Here is a 22,292-nt window from a genome sequence, read left to right on the forward strand (position 1 = left end):
TCTAGTAACATGTGAAGAGGATGAACTACATCCCCGAGGCTAGTAGAACACTGCTGGTAAATGCTTTTTGATCACAGTTCACAGAAGACATGCTTGGCTTGCTGGCTGGCCTCTTTAATCTGGCATGTACACTACCTATACAAGTACGACTGTGCAACCTGACTTGAGTTGTATATTCCAGAGACAGATGGGGCTTTGCACACCAATGGTCGTGGCCCGTGCGATGTCCCGGGAGGTACAGCAGGCAGGGGATCCCACCAGGTCAGAGGATTGTGTCTCATCATCAAACAGTTCTTTGCTCTGCTGATCAAGAGGTTGCATCATGCAACACGCTCCTACAAAGACTTCTTTGCCCAGGTAACCTCGCTATAATTGATCAAACCACAGTCTAATGCGGCACCGTCAGTAATCTTAATAGCATTTTATGTTTCAAGTGCTGCTGTATGGGAAACAAAAACAGGAATAAGATCTTAATTTGAAAACTAGGCTGGTTATGGGGTATATTTACAGAGTTACCTGCCACATTATAATGCTATTCAGTTTAAGTTGATTATCCAGCTATTACCTTGATCATAATCAGAGTTACATATTTTGTCTGGTTTTTAAATGACAGTTATGTGTCTGACGTTGGTAGATCGTGCTGCCAGCCAGTTTTGTTTTCCTGGCCCTGACCTTCACGCTGATCGTTCCACCTTTCGGAGAGTATCAAAGCCTGACTCTCAGTCCCTGGATGTATGGGAAGCAGTATAACTTCTTCAGGTGGGAACAATTGACACTATTTAACTGTTATGAGGAGACTTTTCAGTTTATCAGTACATTACTTTCCATTGAATTAGACAAAAATGTTTCCAGATACACGTTCTGATTTTGTCCATTGCAGTAATGAGCGTCCTATGGATGCTCAGATGAGATACTTTGGTAAGGTGCTGTTGGACAAGCCTGGCTTTGGGACTCGTTGCATGGTGGATGAACCACTGGAGTGAGAACGCTACACAAATTTAGATATTTTTCTTACCCAGTCAATGCTCTGTGCTGTTTTGTTTAACTGCATCAGTCATTTTCTCCCACCGGTAGAGATTTCCCATGCAACAACATCACCACGCAGTGGGAGATGCCCATGGTGAACCCTGTGCTGATAGACATGCTGGACAGCCAAAAGTGGAACTTCCTAAAACCGTCTCCAGACTGTCAGTGCAGCACATCCAGGAAACTCACCATGCTCCCCGTGTGTCCTGCAGGAGCCGGAGGCCTGCCACCTCCACAGGTGGATGGATGGCTCACTGACATTGAAAATGGCCACACAAACACACACACACACACACACACACACACACACACACACACACACACACACACACACACACACACACACACACACACACACACACAATAGTGTGTATTGTGCATTGACCTCTGTTTCTGAAATCATACATTGGGAGGTGGAGTCCACCCATGCGGACGAGTTTCTCATATTAACTACACAATGTGTGTTGTTTTGTGTATTAGAGGATCCAGTCAACAGGAGATGTTCTCATGGACCTAACAGGCAGAAACATCTCTGACTACCTGGTGAAGACCTACCCCAGCCTCATCAGAATCAGGTATGAGATTCTGCTCACCAAATCCAAAAAGTAAACGCTGAATTCCAACTGAGATGAAATGCATGTTAATTCATCTAAAATCATCAATATACTGGATTTGATGGATTCTCTCTCCTATTTTTGAGCTTAACTTTTAGAATGTAGAAATAAAATATACTTGCATAAAAAGGGAAATATATAATTATATTCCATGTATATACAATATGTGTACATGTAACAAAACATTTAGAGTAATGTTAATGTAAAAGTACAACAGTGTTTATTTTCATATTGAATGTATTTCTCTAAAGTTAAATTGTTTTTCTCTTTTAGCTTGAAGAGCAAATATTGGGTGAACGAACAAAGGTAATTTCACATTTTCATCTAACTGCTTGATTTGGTCCAACTAGAGCTATTTTATTATCATTTTGAAGTATATTACATGGACGGATGTGTTATGTGTGTGGTGCAGTTCTCCCTCTAGTGGTTGTTATGGTCTTGTACAACTTTAAACTTGAGTAGCTGGAGTTACAGTAAAGCGTTGTAGAGGTCAGCAGGATTTTCCCTCTTACGTCCAGGTATGGAGGTATATCAGTGGGAGGACAGCTTCCTGTTTTAGAGGTGCAGCCCAAGACCATCCAGGATCTAGCAGCACAGCTGGGTCGACTGCTCAATGTCACTGGGGTATGACTTTAAAATGCAAAATGGATAAAAAATCCTGGCCTCTGTGTTCATCACTGGGCTTTTCTGTGATTTCTTCTTGTAATTGGGCCTTTTGATTTTTGCTTTCAGGGCAAATACTCTAAACAAACACTGAAGGACATAGGGACATTCCTCAGGTACATGGAGACTCAAGACAATGTCAAGGTCAGTCCAAGAAAGCCTCATCATCAATGAAACCTTCATCCCTATGATCCACCTGCCTCATTGACTGTTCAAAGTAAATGTTATAGTTAATAGATGCCTATAGATGTTTATGTTATATACATTTACTTAAACCTTCAACAGGTGTGGTACAACAACAAGGGCTGGCATGCCATGGTGTCTTTCATGAACGTGGCCAACAACGCCATCCTGCGTGCAAACCTGCCCAAAGGAGCCAACTTGGACGAATATGGAATCACTGCCATCAACCATCCTCTCAACCTCACCAAAGAGCAGCTGTCTGAGATCACTGTGTGAGTGACCAACGGCTGTGACATTACATTTCAAAGTCTGAAACGTTTGTCATCAGGTTGTGACACTAGAACAGCTTTGAGTGAGCCAATCAGGTTTTTACATGGTTTTTTTTAAATTGTCCTCTGTCCTTTCCCCAGCCTGACCACCTCAGTGGATGCAGTGGTGGCCATCTGTGTCATCTTTGCCATGTCCTTTGTTCCAGCCAGCTTTGTCCTCTATTTGATTCAGGAGAGGGTCACCCAGGCCAAACACCTGCAGTTTGTCAGTGGCGTCAGTCCTTTGGTTTACTGGATGGCCAACTTTCTCTGGGACATGGTACAGTGACCCTATTCCATTAAACGACGATGTTTATAAGAACAACCAAGGTAACGAACCCTCATGTCAACAGGCTGTCTCCTCTTCATGAACATTGTTTCTATTCTTGTTTCTCCAGTTAAATTACTCCATCAGTGCAGCGATGGTGGTGGAAATATTCCTCTTTTTTGATAAGAAGTGCTACACCTCTCCAACCAACCTCCAACCACTTATTTCTCTGCTTATGCTTTATGGGTAGGTTTTTTTTGTGTCATTAACTGTTTTTTTTTCTAGTTACGAAGGATGTACGATGAGGGCCAAACTAAAAAGCTGAATCAAAATGTTCTATAGCCTTGCTACTGAGTTGACACTGCCAATAACCTTTGACAATAAATGTGGCATATTTTGTGACAATATGCAATCCTTTCACATTCGTGTCAGCTTTACTGGGTCTGTTCTATTTTGAATTTTGCAATATATATTTCCCTTTTTCCTTCTGTTGCCACAATACACAATGTTTGGCTGACTTAATCAGTCATACATCTGGTTTTTCAGATTTTCAGCCTCCCTTAGACGATACTTTTCATCATCCATCTTTCCCCCCATCTCCCTATAATGCACAGAGCAGGTTTGCAAAAAACAAGTTTGTCTCACGTATTTTTGTGTAGTGAATCGATGGTGTCTGGTATTTGACTATGACATTATTTGTGCTTAACTAAGGCTCATTTTGATCTCTTTCCTTTTCAGATGGTCCGTGACACCCATGATGTACCCCATGTCCTTCGTATTCAGTGTCCCCAGCACAGCCTACGTCTCTTTGTCATGTATCAACCTCTTCATTGGCATCAACAGTAGTGCCATCACCTTCATCCTGGACCTTTTTGAGAGCACCACAGTAAGACCACGGGGCTTGGCTCTGTAAATGCAATCTCCAATGCACCTTCCATATCACCATGTCGTCCTAATTTGGATTTCTGTCCAGGCTCTGTACAAGTTCAACCAGCTGTTAAAGTCTGTGCTGCTCATCTTCCCCCATTACTGCCTGGGCCGAGGTCTCATTGATATGGCCATGCACCAGGCTGTGACTGATATCTACGCTCGCTTTGGTAAGTACACACAGCTGCTGGTCCACCTCACTGACCAGCCTCCAGTCTGCCGCCATCTCAACACTATGAATGAATGTTGGTCACTGGCTGCGTCAGAAATTGGATTGATGTGCCATCAAGGCCCAAGTCACCTGCAGAGTTGTAACACACACACAAGACTCCACTGTTGCACCAAATTCGATATTCGAAAATAACTCTTGGAAGTTAAAAGGGCTAATTATGAATTGTTGTAATTACAACCACCGATTTGACTGATAAATATATGGAAGATAAACTATTCTAAGATTATGTCCTGACTTCATTCTGTAAATGTAAAAGTGTGAAAGTGTGACTGAAAGGTACGTTGTGTGTTTCATCAGGTGAGGACTACAGAGCAGACCCCTATAACTGGGACTTTATTGGGAAGAACTTATTCTGCATGGCTGTTGAGGGATTTGTCTATTTCATCCTGAACATTTTGTTCCAGTATCGCTTCTGCATGGATCACTGGTAAGTCTGCTATTTGCCAGATGTACTGAAGTAATTGCTCCTAACAAATTACAAAGTGTGGAATAAAATTCCCAGATAACACTTTCTAAATGTCATGTGACTGCTGCAAAGACTGATTAGAAGTTGATTTACTGAATTTTAATTTTTCTATTGGCAGGGTATCAGACCGCCCAAAGCCTCCTATTTTGGAAGAAGATGTCGATGTGGCAGAGGAAAGAGAGCGACTCGATAGGAGTGGAAAAACAAACGACATTTTACGCATTCGAGACCTGTCCAAGGTGAGGCATTTTTCTTTTAGACCAAAGGATAACATTGATGATCAAAAGAATATTTTACAATCAAAAACATACTTCCATTTTGTTTTTATCTCGCTTCGCTAGACATACACAGGAACACTGATCCCTGCAGTGGACCGGATCTGCGTTGCAGTATCACCCGGAGAGGTTTGTGTGGTTAAACCGTTGCAATTTACTCCACAGAGGAAGCATTCTGGTCACTTGATTGTTCTTCTGTCATGTTTTATCTCATAACCCTATGCAGTGCTTTGGTCTACTGGGAGTGAATGGAGCAGGAAAGACCACAACATTTAAAATGTTGACTGGAGACATTGATGTCACCTCAGGAGAGGCCTCAGTCGCTGGTCACAGGTTAGTAATATATTGTTTTTACAAATAGCAACTAACAAACATGTAATTTGATAGACATTTTGAGACTTGTAATCAGCATTCTCTTTGTTTAATGCAAGTGTTTTTCTCTACATCTTCAGCATTTTATCCAATATCCTGGACGTCCACCAGAACATGGGATACTGCCCACAGTTTGATGCCGTAGATGAGCTGCTGACAGGCAGAGAACATCTGCACCTCTATGCCCGCCTCCGTGGAGTTCCTGAGTTGGAGATCAGCCGGGTGAGATGCAGCAAATAAATTATTTAAAACGGGTCCTAAGAGTTGTACAGAGCACAGTGAAATGATACATGTGATGAGCTTATATTACATAGTGTATATACAAAAATGTTTTTGTGTAAAATTAACACAGTCCATGAGCGTAACTTACTAATTATCCATCACCGCTTGTGATTTTGTCAATTAAACAACAAAGACAACTGAAATAGGTGATATTTATATTTTCATTGCAAGCAGAGTAAAGTAGCACAACCTTTCACTGTAACCATTAGGAAAAAATGAGCCGGTCTGATAAAGAGAGGAGCGTCGTGGGGCATTAAAGCAGCAATAACATTTCAATAATGACAAAATTTGGACAGGGAAGAGATACCAGCAAGCAGCCATTATCATTAGCTTATAAAATACTAAACGCAACAAGTTCAGGTAGAAAACCTTTGTATGTAGAAACTACATAGTGTGCCTAGTTTCATCTCTATAAACCTGACACATTTAGTTTGACTTACTTATAACAGGAGGCCCTGACAGTAATCCTCCTCATGCTCAGGTTGCAGAGTGGGCCATCCAGAAGCTGGGTCTGTCCGAGTATGCAGGCCAAAGCGTTGGGACCTACAGTGGAGGCAACAAGAGGAAACTCTCCACAGCCATTGCCATGATAGGCTGCCCTGCACTGGTGCTGCTGGTGAGGCGCTCGCTTATCACAGTGCTTAGTTTGGATGAGAGACTTAGAATGGGAACCTCTGACAGGTGATGGACAAGATGCTCAATGTTTCTGTGTGTGTATGCTAATGTGTGTTGTTACTTTTGCTGTGTATTAGGATGAGCCCACAACAGGTATGGACCCTCTCTCCAGACGCTTCCTGTGGAACTCCATCATGAGCGTCATCCAGGATCGCCGAGCTGTGGTCCTCACCTCACACAGGTAAACTATCCGCTGTGGGTGCTTTTTGGCTTTTTTTGTGTGCATGTTTTTGAGTTCTAATTTTGCCATCTGTCTTTACAGTATGGAGGAATGTGAAGCGCTGTGTACCCGCTTAGCGATTATGGTTAATGGATCCTTTAAGTGTTTGGGAACCATTCAGCATCTTAAGTACAAGTAAGGGATTGCACTTCGTCTCATATCCCGTTTCAAATTTCTAAATATATGGACATTTCTGTAACACTCTTGCAACAATTAAACATAAATCCAATCATATTAGCATTGCTACGAAACAGCCAATCTTGAATTTGTTTTTCTTTTGTCTGGCGTCAATGTTACCGTAGGTTTGGTGATGGCTACGTGGTGACCATGAAGATCAGGGCAGCTAAGCCCGGGTGTGCTCCTGATCTGAACCCTGCCGAAGCCTTCATGGAGAGCACCTTCCCCGGCTGCATCCAGAGCGAGAAACACTACAACACTCTGCAGTACAAGATCTCCTCCTCCTCCCTGGGGAGGATCTTTCAAATGGTCCTGGCTAACAAAGACGAGCTCAAGATAGAAGACTACTCAGTGTCACAGACCACTCTTGACCAGGTAAATGAGTATAGGAAAACATGATGAATTATATAATGGGATTTTAACAGGGGGTTATATTTATTCCTTTCACATTTCTTTCAGGATGATCAAATGACTCATTTTGAAGTCAAATTGTGAATAATGCACTCTTTCTTTACTTTTAGCTATGTTAACTTGGCTTATTTATCTTTTTCCCATTTGTTGGTCAAAGGTCTCTGTGAAGTCAAACTAATAAAATAATAAGGCTTTGAAACTCTTTGAATATTTCTCACTGAAGCTTCAAAGTCCCCAAAATGGTTTTAGGTAGAGTCCTACAGTGTAATAGTTGTAAAGTTGTCATAGAATGTCATTAAAAAGTCAAAGTATAGTACCATACAAGTATTGCAGTATATGTTTTTAAATTGTTGTAGTAAAGTAAATAATACAAACGTATCAAGTATATAATAAAGTCATAGTAAGGTATTTCATACAAAATGTCATATCATAACATATAATAACAATATTATAGTGTGACTTGATCCTAATGTTTCTATGTACTTGTAGGTTTTTGTGAATTTTGCCAAGCAACAGTCAAGAGAGGATGACATCATTGTGTTGCACCCAAAAGCTGCCGGAGCACAGCGGTGTATTGAAGCCAAACCCTTCAAGTCTTTGGAGAAGTGAACGTATCTCAGTGAGCCCAATTGAAAGACTTTCTTTGGTTTATTTCCTTTTAGAAGGCGCTGTGCCCTATGTACATGCATGTGTGCTTCCAAGGACTAAAAGTTAGTTGGCAGAACTTTCTCCTCAACTGAGACAAAGTAGAAGTTTCTCTGGAGCGTCATCACGCGGTCCTGCCTGGTAGAGTCAAGCGGCTGGTGCATGATCAGTTTGGGGATCCTGAAAACACAGAAGATCAATGGGTTTTCTCATCTGCAATCGGAGGAGCCTTTGGAAAGGGTCTTCGTGGATCTATTGTGCGGTGTTGAGATTTGAAATGCAGTCTGTGAATGAGGCAGCCCTGTAAATGGACCTGACACATGTCGTGTTTGACGGATGATTCGACGCGTCGCAATAACTTTGCTTTTCCAGTAAATGGGGTGAGTGGGCTGTGAATTTGGAAAGTGTGGAGCATTTATGTGCCTGCTATATGCTCCACGTTCTGCTCACCTTGTAGGCCTTGCAAACTAAATGAAACGGCTTGAGATTTATGACCAGGACCATGATTGATGACATGTCAAAAGAGTTATATATCGGAATGTGAAGAAAGCATTGATCCTGTGTATTTTTTGCTTCAGATGCCAAGCAAGATAATCCTTTTTTGCCTTCTGTAGATATGTGTAATAAGCACTCGGAGAAGCATAACTGTAGCACTTTATTGAAGCAGCTTTAACTGAAGCTTCATAATTCTTATATGAGATGTTCTGCTAGTGCAATACAAATAATACTTTTTACAAAGTCCTCTTGCTGCTATGGAATCATTTTGATATTGTGTGATATTTTCTTGCCACCAATGTCTTTGCGCTTAATTAGATCATCATCATGGTCAACTTTGGTAAACTGTCTGCATACCACCAGCACCTGCTGTCAATAGAGGAGCTCACAAAAGTGATGTTTCTGAGAGGGCTATCATGTCAAATAAAGTACAAATGTAAGATGTGGGCCTTTCCACCCCAGACATGTTGTTCCATTTGTTTTACAGGGAAATAACTCGAGATTATTAACATTTGTACAAAACAGTCTTAGACAGTTTAATAAAACCTGAGATTAGACAGTAAGGGTTGAAAAACAACAGCCATTATCACTGAATATTAGACAAGCCCTCTACATTAATGACAGATGTTACCCTTCTACTGTTTCCTTTTCTCTGAAGAACACAATCTGAGATGTACGGTGGAGAAGCTTAATTGCATAATTAAATGTCTGCTTGATCAGCTTACCTCCTGAGAGCTTTAAGGTGATGTTGCACTCTCAAATGAATGCCATGTCATTTTTACTTCAAGTCTGCTAGTTTGCTTGGACAGCCATTTTATTATGAGCTGGAGTGAACGTTTATCAGTGCTGTAAGCACTCATTATAAAGACCAGCGGGTCAATAAGCCAGCTTGCAATGAGACCTATTCACTTGTTTAATAAGGGTTGATAAGATGCTGGGATACCATTTTCAACCTTAAGCCAAGTCCTGAAAATAAAATTAAAAAAAACAAAACAATGTGTAACTAGTATTACCACAAAATATTCCATGGCACCCGTAAATCTAATGTCATGAACTTCAAATCACAATGCCAAATCAAACTAAGACCGCAAGAAACTAAGACCCACATGTTAAAACACTCCAGTATATTGCTACAATACTATCACTCGCATTTCCACTCCTTTCTGTTCTTAGAAGAAAACTTGCATAATGCTGGCCTCAGCTGCAGCAAACCTCTTTGTTTTAGGAAAAAACACTTGTGGCACATGGATGTACACTCGCCATATGCTCCAGTTGTTCATGTTTTGTTCTCTTTCAGAGAATCAGGGGGATTATGGCCATCCGGAGGCTCGGGTAGTCCTTGAACTCTCTGCTGTAGGCTCTGTGCTTCCCTTTGGCCCAGATGGTCATCTGAATGAACCCCAGTAATGTGTAAAACACCACTGGAATACAAGCAATGAAGTTTAAGAACAAACACATTTTGGTGCAGTAAGTGGATTTATACCAACAGAGCGTAACGTGCTGTACATACCTGGCAGACACTGGGTCATAATGGAAAAACCCACCCAAGCTCCAACCTGCAGTATGTATCAAATATAAAGGCAGGCAGAGAGGTAAACACACAGGCGGGGTTGACATTCATTGTCACGATTAATTACTATAAAAGCTTTCTATTACCTCGTACGTGTAATTTGGACAGGATACAAAGAAAAATAGCCACGTGAAGGGATTCTTCGTTGGCTCAGGAAACCGTCTGCCCCTGGATCCTGGGGAAGGATTTTGTGAAAAATGTATGGTTAAGTTAATAATAACGACACTTTAAATCAGTACCATATCATCCATGTTTTCATGATGGATCAACCAACATATTGTTAGCATGGAGTACTGAGCAAATGATCAAATGGGAACAAGTGCATGGTTTAAGATAGTTTTTTTTTTTTTTTATCACACAGCATCTAAACCGATGGATTGGACAACGTCTTCAATACGTGGTGTATTTCTACTTTAAGTAGTGTGGAAGTAAACAGAATCACAACTCACCCTCCCCTCTGAGATTATTAAGAGTCAAGTGAATGGAGAAGTTTCCCAGCTCACACATCTGGATGAGAAATAAGTGTTTCACACCATACTGTCAAACATGCATGTGTACTTATTTTCTGTCGGTCCTGAGTGAATACCACTATACGTACCGCAAATAGGACTAATGCATAGTTGACTTGTAGTTCTCCATATGCTGTGAGGGGAGAGAGGCTGGTGTTAATAAGATGCAGAAAACTGTGTGTGTGTGTGTGTGTGTGTGTGTGGGCGCACATGGGTTGACTTACATGGAGGTGTGTAGAGAGGGTGGTTGATATAGTAGGCCAACCAAGCTGAGAAACCCCAGTAATAAACACAATTCTGAAAGAGGAAACAAACAGGTGTATGAATATATGAAAATGACAAAAACTATGAATTACTATGAATTACATGATGATCAACGAACCTCTCAAATATTCTTCCTTTGATTTAATTTCTACTTTTGAACTCCAAATGTCGTACAAAACATAACACCTATAATACGTCTCCCCATCAGGACACTGCACTGAGACTGCAGCACTCTGTGCTACCACAATAGCTTGCATGGGACAGGGAAAAGGGGTTACACATTGAGAAAGAGTTGAGCACATGATCAGAGGCTCTTCTTTACAAGGGCATGTCCTCACCCTGACTATTGTCCCGAGAGGCATGGTCCCATGGGAGAAACGATGCACAAAGATAGTCTCTATCAACCTCTTCATATAGTGGAAGGTGTGACAGGCAAAGGCTAGTCTGAGAGACAGAGAGGTGAGGATGAGGTCGGAAGTAAAAGTATGAACACTTAACTCAGGCAGGCGCTTACATTCTTGTGTGCAACTTCACCACACTATTTCATGCAGTCGATTTAAAACTTGAGATGAGAAAAGATTAAATTTAAATGATCCATGAGTGACAGATTGGGTCACAGCAGCGACAAAACGTTTGTGATTCAGCAAAGAACGTGCAACCTCCTCTAAATAATAGAACAAACTGGAATAATAAAACACACTCAGCTAGATGCAACACTACAACATCATAATAATATGACACAGTATGAAATATGTCAAAACAAACGGGGTGGCAATAGTTAAAACTTCTTTTTCGTAAGGTTTCCTTGAGGTAGGCTACTACAACAAAAGGACAAACCCTGAGGGAGAGAGTGTGGATCGATAAGCACATCACCATGAATAAAAGAGATTGTCCGAACCGTCCTGTAAGAGCAGAATCTAATATTGATTTTTTTCAAAAGTTATATTATCTCATGTCAGTGCAGATGGTTACACTGACATGAGATAATACAATTCGTTTGTAGATGCCAATTTCATTTTACCGAGACCTTTAGTCCACAATAGATGTAATTCTACGTGCAGAGAAGCATGCAGTAAAAAAACAACAACAACATCTAAGCCTTAATAAATACTAATTATTAAAGAATAGCTCCACCTTTTTGAATATACGCTCATTCCCCTTTAGAGAATGAGGTAAGAAGATTGATAGCACTTGTATGTCTGTATGATACAAATGAAGATACAGCAAAGACTGGAAACAGGAACGAACTCTGTGAAACCAAATCATTTATTTAATATGAGCAACAAAGTGTTGCTGTTTTATGCTGGTCCTGTACCGACTAGCTAGCCGGGGTAGTTCTTTTCCCTCGTTTCCACTAAACTTAGCCTAAGCTAACCGGCGACGAGTGGTATCAATCTTCTCATCTGTCCAGACAAGAAAGTGAAGATGCATATTTTTTACACACATATGGAACAATTTCTTCAAGCGTGGCTATTTTAAAGCTTCACTGTAGCTGGAAGTCTATTGGATCACTCACCTGATGACAGGATGAGGACTGGAGGTAAAGGCATACTTGTGTGAGTAAATGCACGGGATTCGAAAATAGAAGAGGAGGTAGGTGAGAAGTGGCCCAATGCACTCAGCAAGAAACACCTGGAAACAAGAGCAGAAAACACTTAATACTATCTCACTAGTGCCCTAAAGGTGGCCTGTAGAAAAACAAAATGGATTCAGCATGACTATTTTCTTCCTTTTTCCTCTTCATGACAGTTTCCGGGCTCTGTACCCTGTACTTTACTTACACTTGTATACCTTGCAATATCTTGACTAAATGATGAACCACTTGAGTTACACATGTATATTAGTCGTGTCCCTACAAACAAGAAATCAGCCAACTGCTCCCAGAATAAACAACCTCAAAATTAGCCGACTTTAAGTCCATGAACCTGCAGTGCCAGACACTGACCTCTTTGTTCAGCTTTCTCAGTTTATCGCTAATATATGGGTGTTGTCTTCTTACCATGGTCCAACCTAACTGTGGGCCAAGATCTCTGAAGTACATCGTGGCAGTCGTCCCAACAGGTAGATTCTGTAAGACTTCCTCATCTCTGAGTGATTTTTCCTCTGAAAAGGAAGAAGAAAAAGAGCACCAGCAAATACTGCATTTACAAATTCAACTTTAATAGAAATTGTATCATAACTAGTTATGCTAATCAGTGGAAATCATTGTCTTTAGGCCAACAAGCTTTGTAGAAATCACCATATTGATAGAATTCACAAGAGAATAGAATATAATGTAATTTCATTAGTTCATTATATGTACATTGAAGCAGTTGTGTGCAAAGCGTAGCGGATTTAGCTAATGAAAGTGTTTCTAATGAAAGTGTGATCAGTTTTTCAGCACACGTTTTTTTCTATCTGCAGCTTACAGGGGCATGGCCGCAGATAATATATTGTGCTAATTGGATGACATTTTTAGAATATCATCAGGAGGGAACTGGCCCAGATGGCTTGTAACCAAAGTCTGCGCTTTTTATTGACACTCAAAGTCCATTCAAAGCCCTGCAACAGCACACCTCGTGCTAGGCCTCTCTTTATATTCGTAATGTGCTGCATTTACTGTTTTAATTTGGCTAAAATTAATGGAAAAAATTATCAAGCAGTCTAGGAAGAACAGGCAGTGTCTCCACAGTGATGCTATGTGACGATGTGGAGCGCTTTTTAAGGCATTTGCTCCATTCCTGATTGAAGGTCATTGCAAATGTTATTGAACATTCTTTGTGATTTTATTTCAAAATCTCCCATTCAATTCACCATAGCGGTCCTGCTGATGTCCATCCTCCTCTCTACCTCCTTCTGCCGACTCCTTCTACCTCCGACATGAATCATGGTCCATGCCGACGACTAATTATGTGAATAATATCTGTCATATTCAATGAACGTGCTGTTACTGTGTTACGTTGTTTATTCTGTACACATGACATCTATTGCTTCTGTCCATCCGGGTAAAGGAATCCTCCTCTGTTGCTCTCCTGAAGGTTTCCTCCCTTTTTTCCCTGTGAAAGGGTTTTTGGTATCTTTCTTTGGGGGAGTTTTTCTGATCCAATGTGAGGTCTCTGGACAGGGATGTTATGTGTACAGATTGTTCAGACATTTTGTATAATTTGTATTTGTGATTTTGGGCGATACAAAATAAACTGAATTGAATATTATGCTTGTGGAATCATTCGGCCTGAGATTACATAGGATCCATTTTCCGCCTACAGCAATCGCTTTGCTGGTCATGCATGTCTCTTCTGAACTACGCTGCTCTGGTGTGTGAAGCTGAACATGTCTCATGCCACAAACATGTCGAAACAGCAATGCTTCGTCCGGTGGGACCGTTTCATTTCTGCACACCTTTTTCACAATCGGCTCTTCATAATCATCAAAACCTAATGTCGTCCTTTACTTCAGGTTTTCTCTCTAATGAGGATGACAGCTGCATCAAAACACGTTTTGTGTTGCACAAGACACTTCCAGCTGCATTTTGCAGAAAACAAATCTTAACATCATAATTGCTTTTAAGTCAAAATTTAAAAACATTAAAGACTATAAACAAGATTTTGGAATCATGATGCTAAATCACATTATTAGACTAGAACAACATAATATCCCCACACATTAGATAACAAACGTAAACTGTACTCGAAATAGTAGCAAGTTGAACACTTCCCCTTTTCTTTTTGTACAAGGCATCAAGCACTGGATGTTGAATGCTGTCTAGAGTTTACTGATAAAGTATTTGTGGCTGATGAAGTTTAAATTGTTCGGTATTAAACATAAATTGCTACCACTCACTGCAACGTGGAGCCATGTTGCTCAGAGCAGCTTCAATGTTGTTATTGCTGCACTAATACAAACAAATACAGGACACGATCACAATATGGCTACTTACTGGCATCGAGCATCAGGGCCTGTCTTGCTGGATACCAGTGAGGATCTAAACAGATCACACACACACACACACGTACACACACACGTACACTTTACAGGGTTGGATAGAGCTGGCATTGCACACACAGATTTTGGCCTCAAGCCCAATAATAATTGATCACGATGGAATAACGTCGAGCTCTGCTGCTCTGATGAAATCTGATGGCCTCGGGCTTGGCAAACATTGGGTGACATTTTTGACCAGACACACACTGGTGCCAGAACCACTGCAGGCTTTACAGGAGTAAACAAGAAATAGTTTTGAAGAGGAGATATTGCAAGATGGAATCATCTTCCAGCATCATCAATAGATGCAAGTTTGTCAATTTGATCACAGAACAAAACAAATGTCTAAGAGAGAACACAAAATACAATAAAGTATCAATTTAAATGGATATCTTGGATAATGAGCTAACTTTTCAGATCCGACAAGTTGACACCAGAATACTTAACAATATATTTTTATTGTCACTATGGGGCTTGAGATCAAACACAAGACCAGCAAAACAAAAACAATGAACAATATATTATGGAACCAGAAACTTATGAACACTCACATGATTTGTGAAAGAGGCTCTTGATGTCACCTATTGTTGAATGGGGATCCACCTGAATGGGATACCAAATATTAAATATGAACCCTCGATCACATTGTTTCTTGTGTCAAATGATGTGTTAACGAGAGTTTCAAGCTGATGAAGGATTTATGTAAATCATTTTTCCACACCTCAATGTTACCTGAGGAGAAACCAAAGGGTGAAAGTGTAGCCATGGCAATATGTCAGCGTACCTTATCTAAAAAACAAAGCTGCTCTTTGCTCTTGGCATCCAGGACCCTCACCTGAAGAAAACACAAGATGCACAACAGGTAGTAGATTTCACACAAACGTTCGAGTGATTTTCATTCACGCTTCAGATTCATTCACAGAAAATTCTGAATGTGGTGAATTGGATGAAGATCTGTGCAGATCTGTGCACTTCCACAACAACGCCACTGGCAGCAAACGCTTGACCTACTTTCCCTTTGCTCTCAGAAGAAGTTGTAAATAGTATGCCTATCCATTACCGGCAGGCTGCAAGTATATGCATGTAAATATTATCTCTATCACACAACATATTGACTGTTCTTTAGACTGCTTCTCTTGCAAGACCAAGAGAAGCAGTTCCCTTGACTGAAACACTTGTTTCTAAAATACAACCACAGAAATATGAATGAAATATGATATGCGTAAGCACAGCTGACACTCTTCTCAGTGGCCCAAATGCCAAGTGTGTCCAGTTCCTCTGACCATGTACAGTAATCTCCATATGAGTGATGAGGCTGTTTGAGTCCGGCAGGTAAAAAAGGATTTGTGTTGTCTTGCTACTCTCTCGCACACATCTTTTTCATCTTAATTAGACCATGTCAGTGGTGATGTACAGCATATGCAAGGAGAATAGTGGGTGGCGGCCCACAATTTGCCCTGAAAGCACTCCATACTGTGCTGCTCAGCAGAGCTGTCCTAGCTAAATTGGTTCCCTTACTGGACAGTGTAATAACCCGCTAATGGATACCTAAAGATTTGCTGAGTGCACAGAGAGAGAGAGAGAGAGAGAGAGAGAGAGAGAGAGAGAGAGAGAGAGAGAGAGCTCTATACCATCTGTATTGCAAAAAACACAAGTTTGGGAAGTAATTTAATCTTGTGCCAGGATTCATTTTACAATATTCTGCTCATTAATTATTTATTGGTCCTGAAAAATACCCTGCATTGCACCTATAGATTTTAAATATAAGTAAGACATCTTGTCACTCTTCGCGGGGGCTGTTACTGCTTTCCAAGGAGCTGAGCACGGCACGCTGAGGCCTCAGTAAAGGCCATCCTGGGAGACGGGTTTGTTTTGCTCTCCATCCTTAACCTTCCCGACTGCATTCGAGAGGCACATGTTGATGCATCTGCGTGTTCCCGGGGAGCATCGAGGGTGTCATTAGGGCCGTGTGTTGTAAAGCGGTGTGCACTCGGTTGTGCTGTGCCCTTGTAAATCTGATTATCCGGCGCCCCTGTCCTCCCTTGGGAACACAGGGCACTGCTGACAGCATATAACAGCTCAGGTCATACAGAACATGCATACGCGCTTGTGAGGGATTTGTGTAGCTGAGGGGGATTTCTAAATGATTTCTTGAATGCTTAATGCTGAACCTTGAAAAGTTCTTGCTTGTCTTGAAAGGCATAGTGCTATTGAGGCAGAGCAAGGGTTAAAGCAATACTTTGACATTTTAGAAAATACATATAACCTATTCATTGGAGAGTTCGATGAGACGATCGGACACGCATGGCATCACTTTCCTCATTTAAACTTATGGGATCAGGCTTTGGAAACATCAATCTTTCTCATAATCTAAATATTTGCTAGTTTGGCATGCAGCCTTTATGTGACAGTTACTCAGAGCATGGCACACATCCCAGAGCATGTTGTAAATTAGCTTAAATTCAAGGGTGTCTACTTCTTAATTCATAGGCTACTCAAAGGTCCACGTGACACAAGACTAAAGACAAGAGACTTCATAAAAAAGGGGCCCAGCTCAGTTTTGTTTACTCTGACACAGAATTGTGTCCTAATGCTGCTGAGCAGAGGGATTGCTCGAATAGCATTGCGAGTCACAATTGTTAGCTGCTGGTATGCCTCCATGTGTTGAGAGAATCAACATGTGGTCGTTTGTCAGCTGGACAGGTCTTTGTTGACGATAAATAAATGATGCTCCACCAGCACATTGCTGGAACACCTCAACCTCAATTATGATTGCAACCTGATTAATTATTTCCCAAATTCCGCTTGATCTCTACCAAATGTTGCTCAAAGTGACTGTCATGCTTGAGCGAGGCCCTGTGAAGCAAAGTAAGCCAACACTTTAAATCATCTATTAGAAAGTGGCAATTAAAAGTTTCACTTCATTGAGATGCATTCTGCGGCACTAAGCTTAATACCTTACATTTAGACTTACCTCAAAAAAGGTGGTCCGACTCATGGCGGTGGATTAATGTTATATCCTCTGTGCACAAGGGAAAAAATGACCTTAAACATCAGTACGCAAACACGACACACACACACACAGACACTCACTCCTCACACACATACTGAAGTAGTTCCTCTCCTATCGAGGACAATCCCGGCACTGACCCCTTATTCTTCCCAGCCTTCTCTCTCTCTCTCTCTCTCTCTCTCTCTCTCTCTCTCTCTCTCTCTCTCTCTCTCTCTCCCCCCCCCCCCCCTCAGAGACGGTGCTGGGACACAGAATCACCAGAGGCACTACAGAAACCATGCCCATGCTCTCCCCCACTGCTTCTTTTTCCTGCTGCTTCCTCCTATCTATTTTGTATCTTTGGAGAAAAGCACTTGGCAGAGTCCAACTCCGCTCATGTAAGCAAATTTCTTCCCTAAAATTGAAGCGGAAGAAAAATAGAAGAACATTAGAAAATAAATGACATAAGATGGCACAAAAGGAATTTTTAGGAAAACTGCCCCAATACAAAAGTGCGTCAACAAGTATAGCAAATGGTTTCCATGTGTTTATCCACTCATGAAAAATTTGAAGAAAAAACCCCAAAACATTTCATATATATGCAAATTGCGTTCTATTATTAGTGCTCCTGGACCGTGAACCACCTTCGTCGTCAGCTGCAGTGCTTAGTTGTGTCAGCAGAAGATGAGCCCACCAGCGCTGAACTGAGCACCAAAACACACAAGTAGAGGTGCACTCTGGGAGGTCAAACTAGACTCAGTAGTTCAAACAGGAAATACTTTACGTAAGCATGCTTGTTAAGTTAAAGTAGCTGAAGGCAGTTTATGAAAGACGGTAAACTGTGCCGTAAAGGACATCAATTTCTTTATGATCAGAATTACAAGACTGAAGTAGTCTGTGGCTCACTCTGTGAATTTAATGATATGCTGACCATTAGCCGTTTAATAATCCTGTCATGGGAGTCACCTAATACTCTACAATTGACTTTCTATTGCAATCATGAATATTATACATTTTATGGGGATTTGCATCCCGGCATTTGGATCCACTGTCGTGGACCATGAACCCTAAAACTGTGCTCTGTATTGCTCAGTTGTTCCTTTCATGTAGTTGTGAGAAGCAGGTGTTTCGAGCGCTCCCACACGTTGTATTTGAACTGTGTAGTTCATGTTTTCTTCTAAACTGTCTTTGGAAAGGGTGTTCGATGGGAGAAAGCCTGCTGTATGGATCACACATACTTTCTCATTCCGGCGATGACCCTCTGTGTTGCTTTTATTTCTACTGTTTTCTCATTAGCGTAGCATTTCACCTTGAAGGCGAGCACATATTGATAGATTGTGTGGGTCTAGCTCTTTTTCTTTAGCAGGTTTAGCAGTATAAAGAATGGAATAGCACTAAAAGTGTAGTATCCAGGGGCTTATTTGGTGTGACGATGAGCAACAAGGCTCCCAGGCCTTGTCCAGCAAGCACACTGATTATTCTCCTGCTGGTTTATTATTAATCTGCATATTCTCCATCTTCTGCCGCAGCGTTGCCAGCACATGCGTCAAAATACATGAAAACGTGCCGCCTGATTAGGAATCGTATACCTTGACTTATCTAAAATATTTGCCTGGCCGTGTCTCCAAAAAGCACAAAAAAATGGCGAGAACTTGGCCCATTAACAAAACTCAGGACTTTATATGTCCAAATGGGCATTTTGATCTTCACCCATGTCTCGTATCATTCGGATCACTTTAGTGTTTCTTCCTAAAATGCTTCTGTTTTTGTTCTGTGTTCCCACAGGAAGAGAAGCATGTGGAGCAGCACCATGACGTATGTCAAGAAGCCTCCCAACGCCTTCATGCTTTTCATGAAGGAGCAGAGGCTGAACTATGCGGCTGAAATGACAACCAGCGGGAGTGTAGGGGTCAACGTCATGTTCAGACAGAAGGTACGTGTGTTTGCTCTGTGAGACACTCGATGCTGCACAACCTTCATGACAGTTTGCTAAAAGACTGCAGATGTGCTTATTTATTGATGTGTGTCCAAGAAAACTCGTTCCCCTACCTCTGAATCTTCACATCTTGACAGCAACTTTTGATGATTTTCAGTGATTGTCTGATAACTAGAGAACACGTCACTGTGGGAGTTGGTAGGAGCCCACTCTCATTAGTGCTGTCTCTCTCCACAGTAAAAGTCTCTGTCCAAAGATGAGCTGGCCAAGTACTTTGAGCAGGCCGACGTAGAAAAACGCCGCCACGCTGAATGCCACCCGGACTGCATCCAAAAGAACAAAAACACACTTTCTTGTCGGTTCTTAACACGCCTTTTTTATGTTTGTGCAGTTAAAAATGTAACAGTTGTGTTGATCCCTATGCTGCTACAGGCCTAGATTAACAGAAATTAAAACTTATATATTTAAATCAGCTTTTAACTTGTGATGCTACTTAACGATGTATTTGTTTAGTTTCTTAATGTTTATGTCATTTCTCTTGTTTATATTGTTGTTGTTTCTGCTGTTGTAAATTGACTTAATCTCTTGTCAAATAAATAAAAAATGTCCAAACTTTGAGTTTCCCTTATTTCTTTTATTTAGTTCCATCTTCCTTGAGAACATACACTGTTATATTGTTAATCTAAATTAAAGATCAGTTCAGTGACACTTGGTAACAATTACAAGAGTCTAATACAACACTTTAGAGATATAATTTCACTCTGATCCATTTTTATTTAGCTAAAATGTGTTAATATGTTTACATTTGTTTCAATAAAGTCTTATAGAGCTGTGGTTTCCTTTTGTTTTTTTATTCAATTAATCAAATGTGTTATTCAAAGATGACATCTTGTATAAAGAAAAGTTGTCCTTAAAATGAAACAAAATCAAATATGATCTATTTTTCAGATATGAGTGAAAAAACAAATGAATGAAACGAGTGAATTGTGATGAGTGAAACTGGTTTGTGTCAGAGACAAAGTGTGACTAGCTGGCTGTCACACATTCGTGGTGAGAAATGTCTTCAAGTTGCAATTCATGTTTTCATTACCTGCATGGTGAGTTGTTGTTTTTTTTTAACCCCCCTTTGCCTTCAATTCTTTCACATGTGCTTTCTCAACTGTATTTTTCTCCACTTGTCCCCTTCAAAAATGGATTCAAACCATGAAAATCCAGTTGAGCATGTATTCACTCTGTTGTTGTGCTGCCTGAGGGGATTCAATTTGTGGGAAATAAAAAAAAAAGGCAGATACGGAGCTGGACAGAACCCTGAAGGCCTCGGGCAAATGTAAACCAGGCAGGATACCGTGAAACATGACACGGAGAGACAGACAGCAAGGAGACATGTGTTGGTGAACGTAAACGTCTGTTACTCACAATGTCAGGAGAGAGGAGGACGATTTTTGGGATACGTCTGCGTGGCATAAATATGTGAGAGAAAGGAAGGCAGAACAAGCAGACATTTTAATATCCTCGTGCAGCCTCAACTCAAAATACCACGATGACACGCAGCAGCATGTTTCACAGCAAAAATATATCTTTATCAGGAGCGTTTCTAGAGACCTCTTTGAAAAAACATGGTAATTGGTACACCTAAACGAGGTCAAAACACACCTTTGTTTCACCTAACTGTAGCTTTGTGGTGTTTTGATTCATGAAAAATGACTTTGAAAAGTCATGGCTATGGTAGCTATCTGGGTTCTGGGATAATAGTATGTACACGTACTTTCAATTATGAAGGATCCGTAGGAAAGTAGAATTGAAGATTTTCTTTCACACATTTTAACTTTTCAGCCCAGGATTTTTACTTGCACATGAGAAGTGTTAAAATCCAACAGGCCGCCTGACATAACGCCTGCTGAGCACATTCAGGCTCAGGTAAATCTGTACAGAAATGGAGGTTAACTCCAGACACAAACCCTGTTGGATACAAACTCCACCATCAAACGCTCTCACAGGCTTCCCCGTGGGCGGACACTGTCCTCTGCTGGCCAGTATGACCGGTACCTTTCCTCATGATCTACTACTCAGGTTGCTACTCTACTTCCAATTTGCCGTCACATAAAAGCTTAACCCATTAAGCTAATGTCTGCAGTGGGATGATTGATTTTTAGGTTGCTTTCAAGGCAAATTCATAATTCTATACAACAAAGGAGACCATGCCTTTGCTTTTTTTTAATCTCAGTTTTTGGTATTTTTTAAATATGCAACACAATCAGGAGGGATTGTGTGATCTCTACATATGGTTGTGTTCTTTAATATAGTGGAAATGTAATAGTCCTACAGCTTTGTGGATTAATAACATTGAAAATGAGAACATTTTAGGGAAACGTTTCTGTGAGCCAGCCGTAATGCTTCTCAGCAGCTTTCAGCTCAGTAATGACAGTTACACTATGAGCAGAATCAACAGCCGGGGCATTTCGCCTGCTGGTCATTATTGACTTTCCCATCAGTCCGCATCTCCCTGTTGCCTCTGTGGATACCATCTCATTGCAGTTTGAGGGCTTTTTTTTTACCCACAGTATGCTATCCTGATGTGGAGTTTGGATAAAAAAGGGGCCTGGAAGCTATAACTAAGTACAATCGACACACAGCAGGTAAACGGGTGTGATGGTGGCTGGCAGGATATCTCCTTTCACTTCCCCTGCTGAGAACTGAGGCTTTGCGGAAATAATCTTTCTGTAAAGTAAATACAGGACATCCTTATCTGTTAGCCCCGGAAGTTGAATATAGGGGAGACTGTTGCGATGCTTAAAGAAAATGCACAGTGTATGAGACGTGTG

The 22,292-nt window shown here is 41.0% G+C and overlaps 2 protein-coding genes across 4 annotated transcripts in view; one reads left to right on the forward strand and one right to left on the reverse strand.

Moving 5' to 3' along the window:
• Positions 1 to 7,817, forward strand: part of abca4a (ATP-binding cassette, sub-family A (ABC1), member 4a) — a 30,803-nt gene extending 22,986 nt beyond the window's left edge. For both annotated transcript variants that reach the window (XM_068581404.1, XM_068581405.1), the window contains 23 exons: positions 182 to 357; positions 635 to 759; positions 881 to 979; positions 1,075 to 1,264; positions 1,507 to 1,601; positions 1,914 to 1,946; positions 2,159 to 2,264; positions 2,373 to 2,447; positions 2,589 to 2,758; positions 2,897 to 3,074; positions 3,193 to 3,308; positions 3,801 to 3,948; positions 4,036 to 4,159; positions 4,519 to 4,648; positions 4,806 to 4,926; positions 5,029 to 5,091; positions 5,189 to 5,295; positions 5,415 to 5,556; positions 6,098 to 6,232; positions 6,369 to 6,472; positions 6,554 to 6,646; positions 6,814 to 7,063; positions 7,589 to 7,817. In XM_068581404.1, the coding sequence (XP_068437505.1) occupies positions 182 to 357; positions 635 to 759; positions 881 to 979; positions 1,075 to 1,264; positions 1,507 to 1,601; positions 1,914 to 1,946; positions 2,159 to 2,264; positions 2,373 to 2,447; positions 2,589 to 2,758; positions 2,897 to 3,074; positions 3,193 to 3,308; positions 3,801 to 3,948; positions 4,036 to 4,159; positions 4,519 to 4,648; positions 4,806 to 4,926; positions 5,029 to 5,091; positions 5,189 to 5,295; positions 5,415 to 5,556; positions 6,098 to 6,232; positions 6,369 to 6,472; positions 6,554 to 6,646; positions 6,814 to 7,063; positions 7,589 to 7,708 (2,900 nt within the window). In that variant the 3' untranslated portion in view covers positions 7,709 to 7,817. The remainder of the gene's footprint in view (positions 1 to 181; positions 358 to 634; positions 760 to 880; positions 980 to 1,074; positions 1,265 to 1,506; positions 1,602 to 1,913; positions 1,947 to 2,158; positions 2,265 to 2,372; positions 2,448 to 2,588; positions 2,759 to 2,896; positions 3,075 to 3,192; positions 3,309 to 3,800; positions 3,949 to 4,035; positions 4,160 to 4,518; positions 4,649 to 4,805; positions 4,927 to 5,028; positions 5,092 to 5,188; positions 5,296 to 5,414; positions 5,557 to 6,097; positions 6,233 to 6,368; positions 6,473 to 6,553; positions 6,647 to 6,813; positions 7,064 to 7,588) is intronic.
• A 580-nt stretch (positions 7,818 to 8,397) lies between these two features.
• On the reverse strand, positions 8,398 to 17,655 carry tecrl2a (trans-2,3-enoyl-CoA reductase-like 2a). 2 transcript variants are annotated; one of them, XM_068581408.1, is made up of 13 exons: positions 17,517 to 17,655; positions 15,327 to 15,377; positions 15,094 to 15,145; positions 14,499 to 14,543; positions 12,582 to 12,685; positions 12,099 to 12,214; positions 10,921 to 11,026; positions 10,543 to 10,615; positions 10,408 to 10,451; positions 10,259 to 10,316; positions 9,896 to 9,984; positions 9,750 to 9,795; positions 8,398 to 9,628 (listed from the first exon to the last, which is right to left on the reverse strand). In XM_068581408.1, the coding sequence occupies exons 1-13, from the start codon at positions 17,538 to 17,540 to the stop codon at positions 9,516 to 9,518; spliced, it is 921 nt and encodes a 306-aa protein (XP_068437509.1). In that variant the 5' UTR covers positions 17,541 to 17,655; the 3' UTR covers positions 8,398 to 9,515. The 2 variants fall into 2 exon arrangements, with proteins under 2 accessions (XP_068437509.1, XP_068437508.1); XM_068581407.1 differs by having other exon boundaries at positions 8,398 to 9,660.
• Positions 17,656 to 22,292: the final 4,637 nt, after the last annotated feature.

The sequence above is a fragment of the Clinocottus analis genome, unplaced genomic scaffold, assembly GCF_023055335.1.
Source record: "Clinocottus analis isolate CAN_PGR_092001 unplaced genomic scaffold, fCliAna1.0.p SCAF_18, whole genome shotgun sequence".
NCBI lineage: Eukaryota > Metazoa > Chordata > Actinopteri > Perciformes > Cottidae > Clinocottus > Clinocottus analis.

What these genes read in the sequence shown, in the direction of transcription:
- tecrl2a (XM_068581407.1), bottom strand. Translation starts at nt 17,540, where the DNA reads ATGAGTCGGACCACCTTTTTTGAG. An exon ending in GTCGGACCACCTTTTTTGAG is followed by an intron (nt 15,378 to 17,516) that starts GTAAGTCTAAAT and finishes TGTTTTCTTCAG; the next exon opens with GTGAGGGTCCTGGATGCCAA. An exon ending in GAGCCTCTTTCACAAATCAT is followed by an intron (nt 14,544 to 15,093) that starts GTGAGTGTTCAT and finishes TGATCTGTTTAG; the next exon opens with ATCCTCACTGGTATCCAGCA.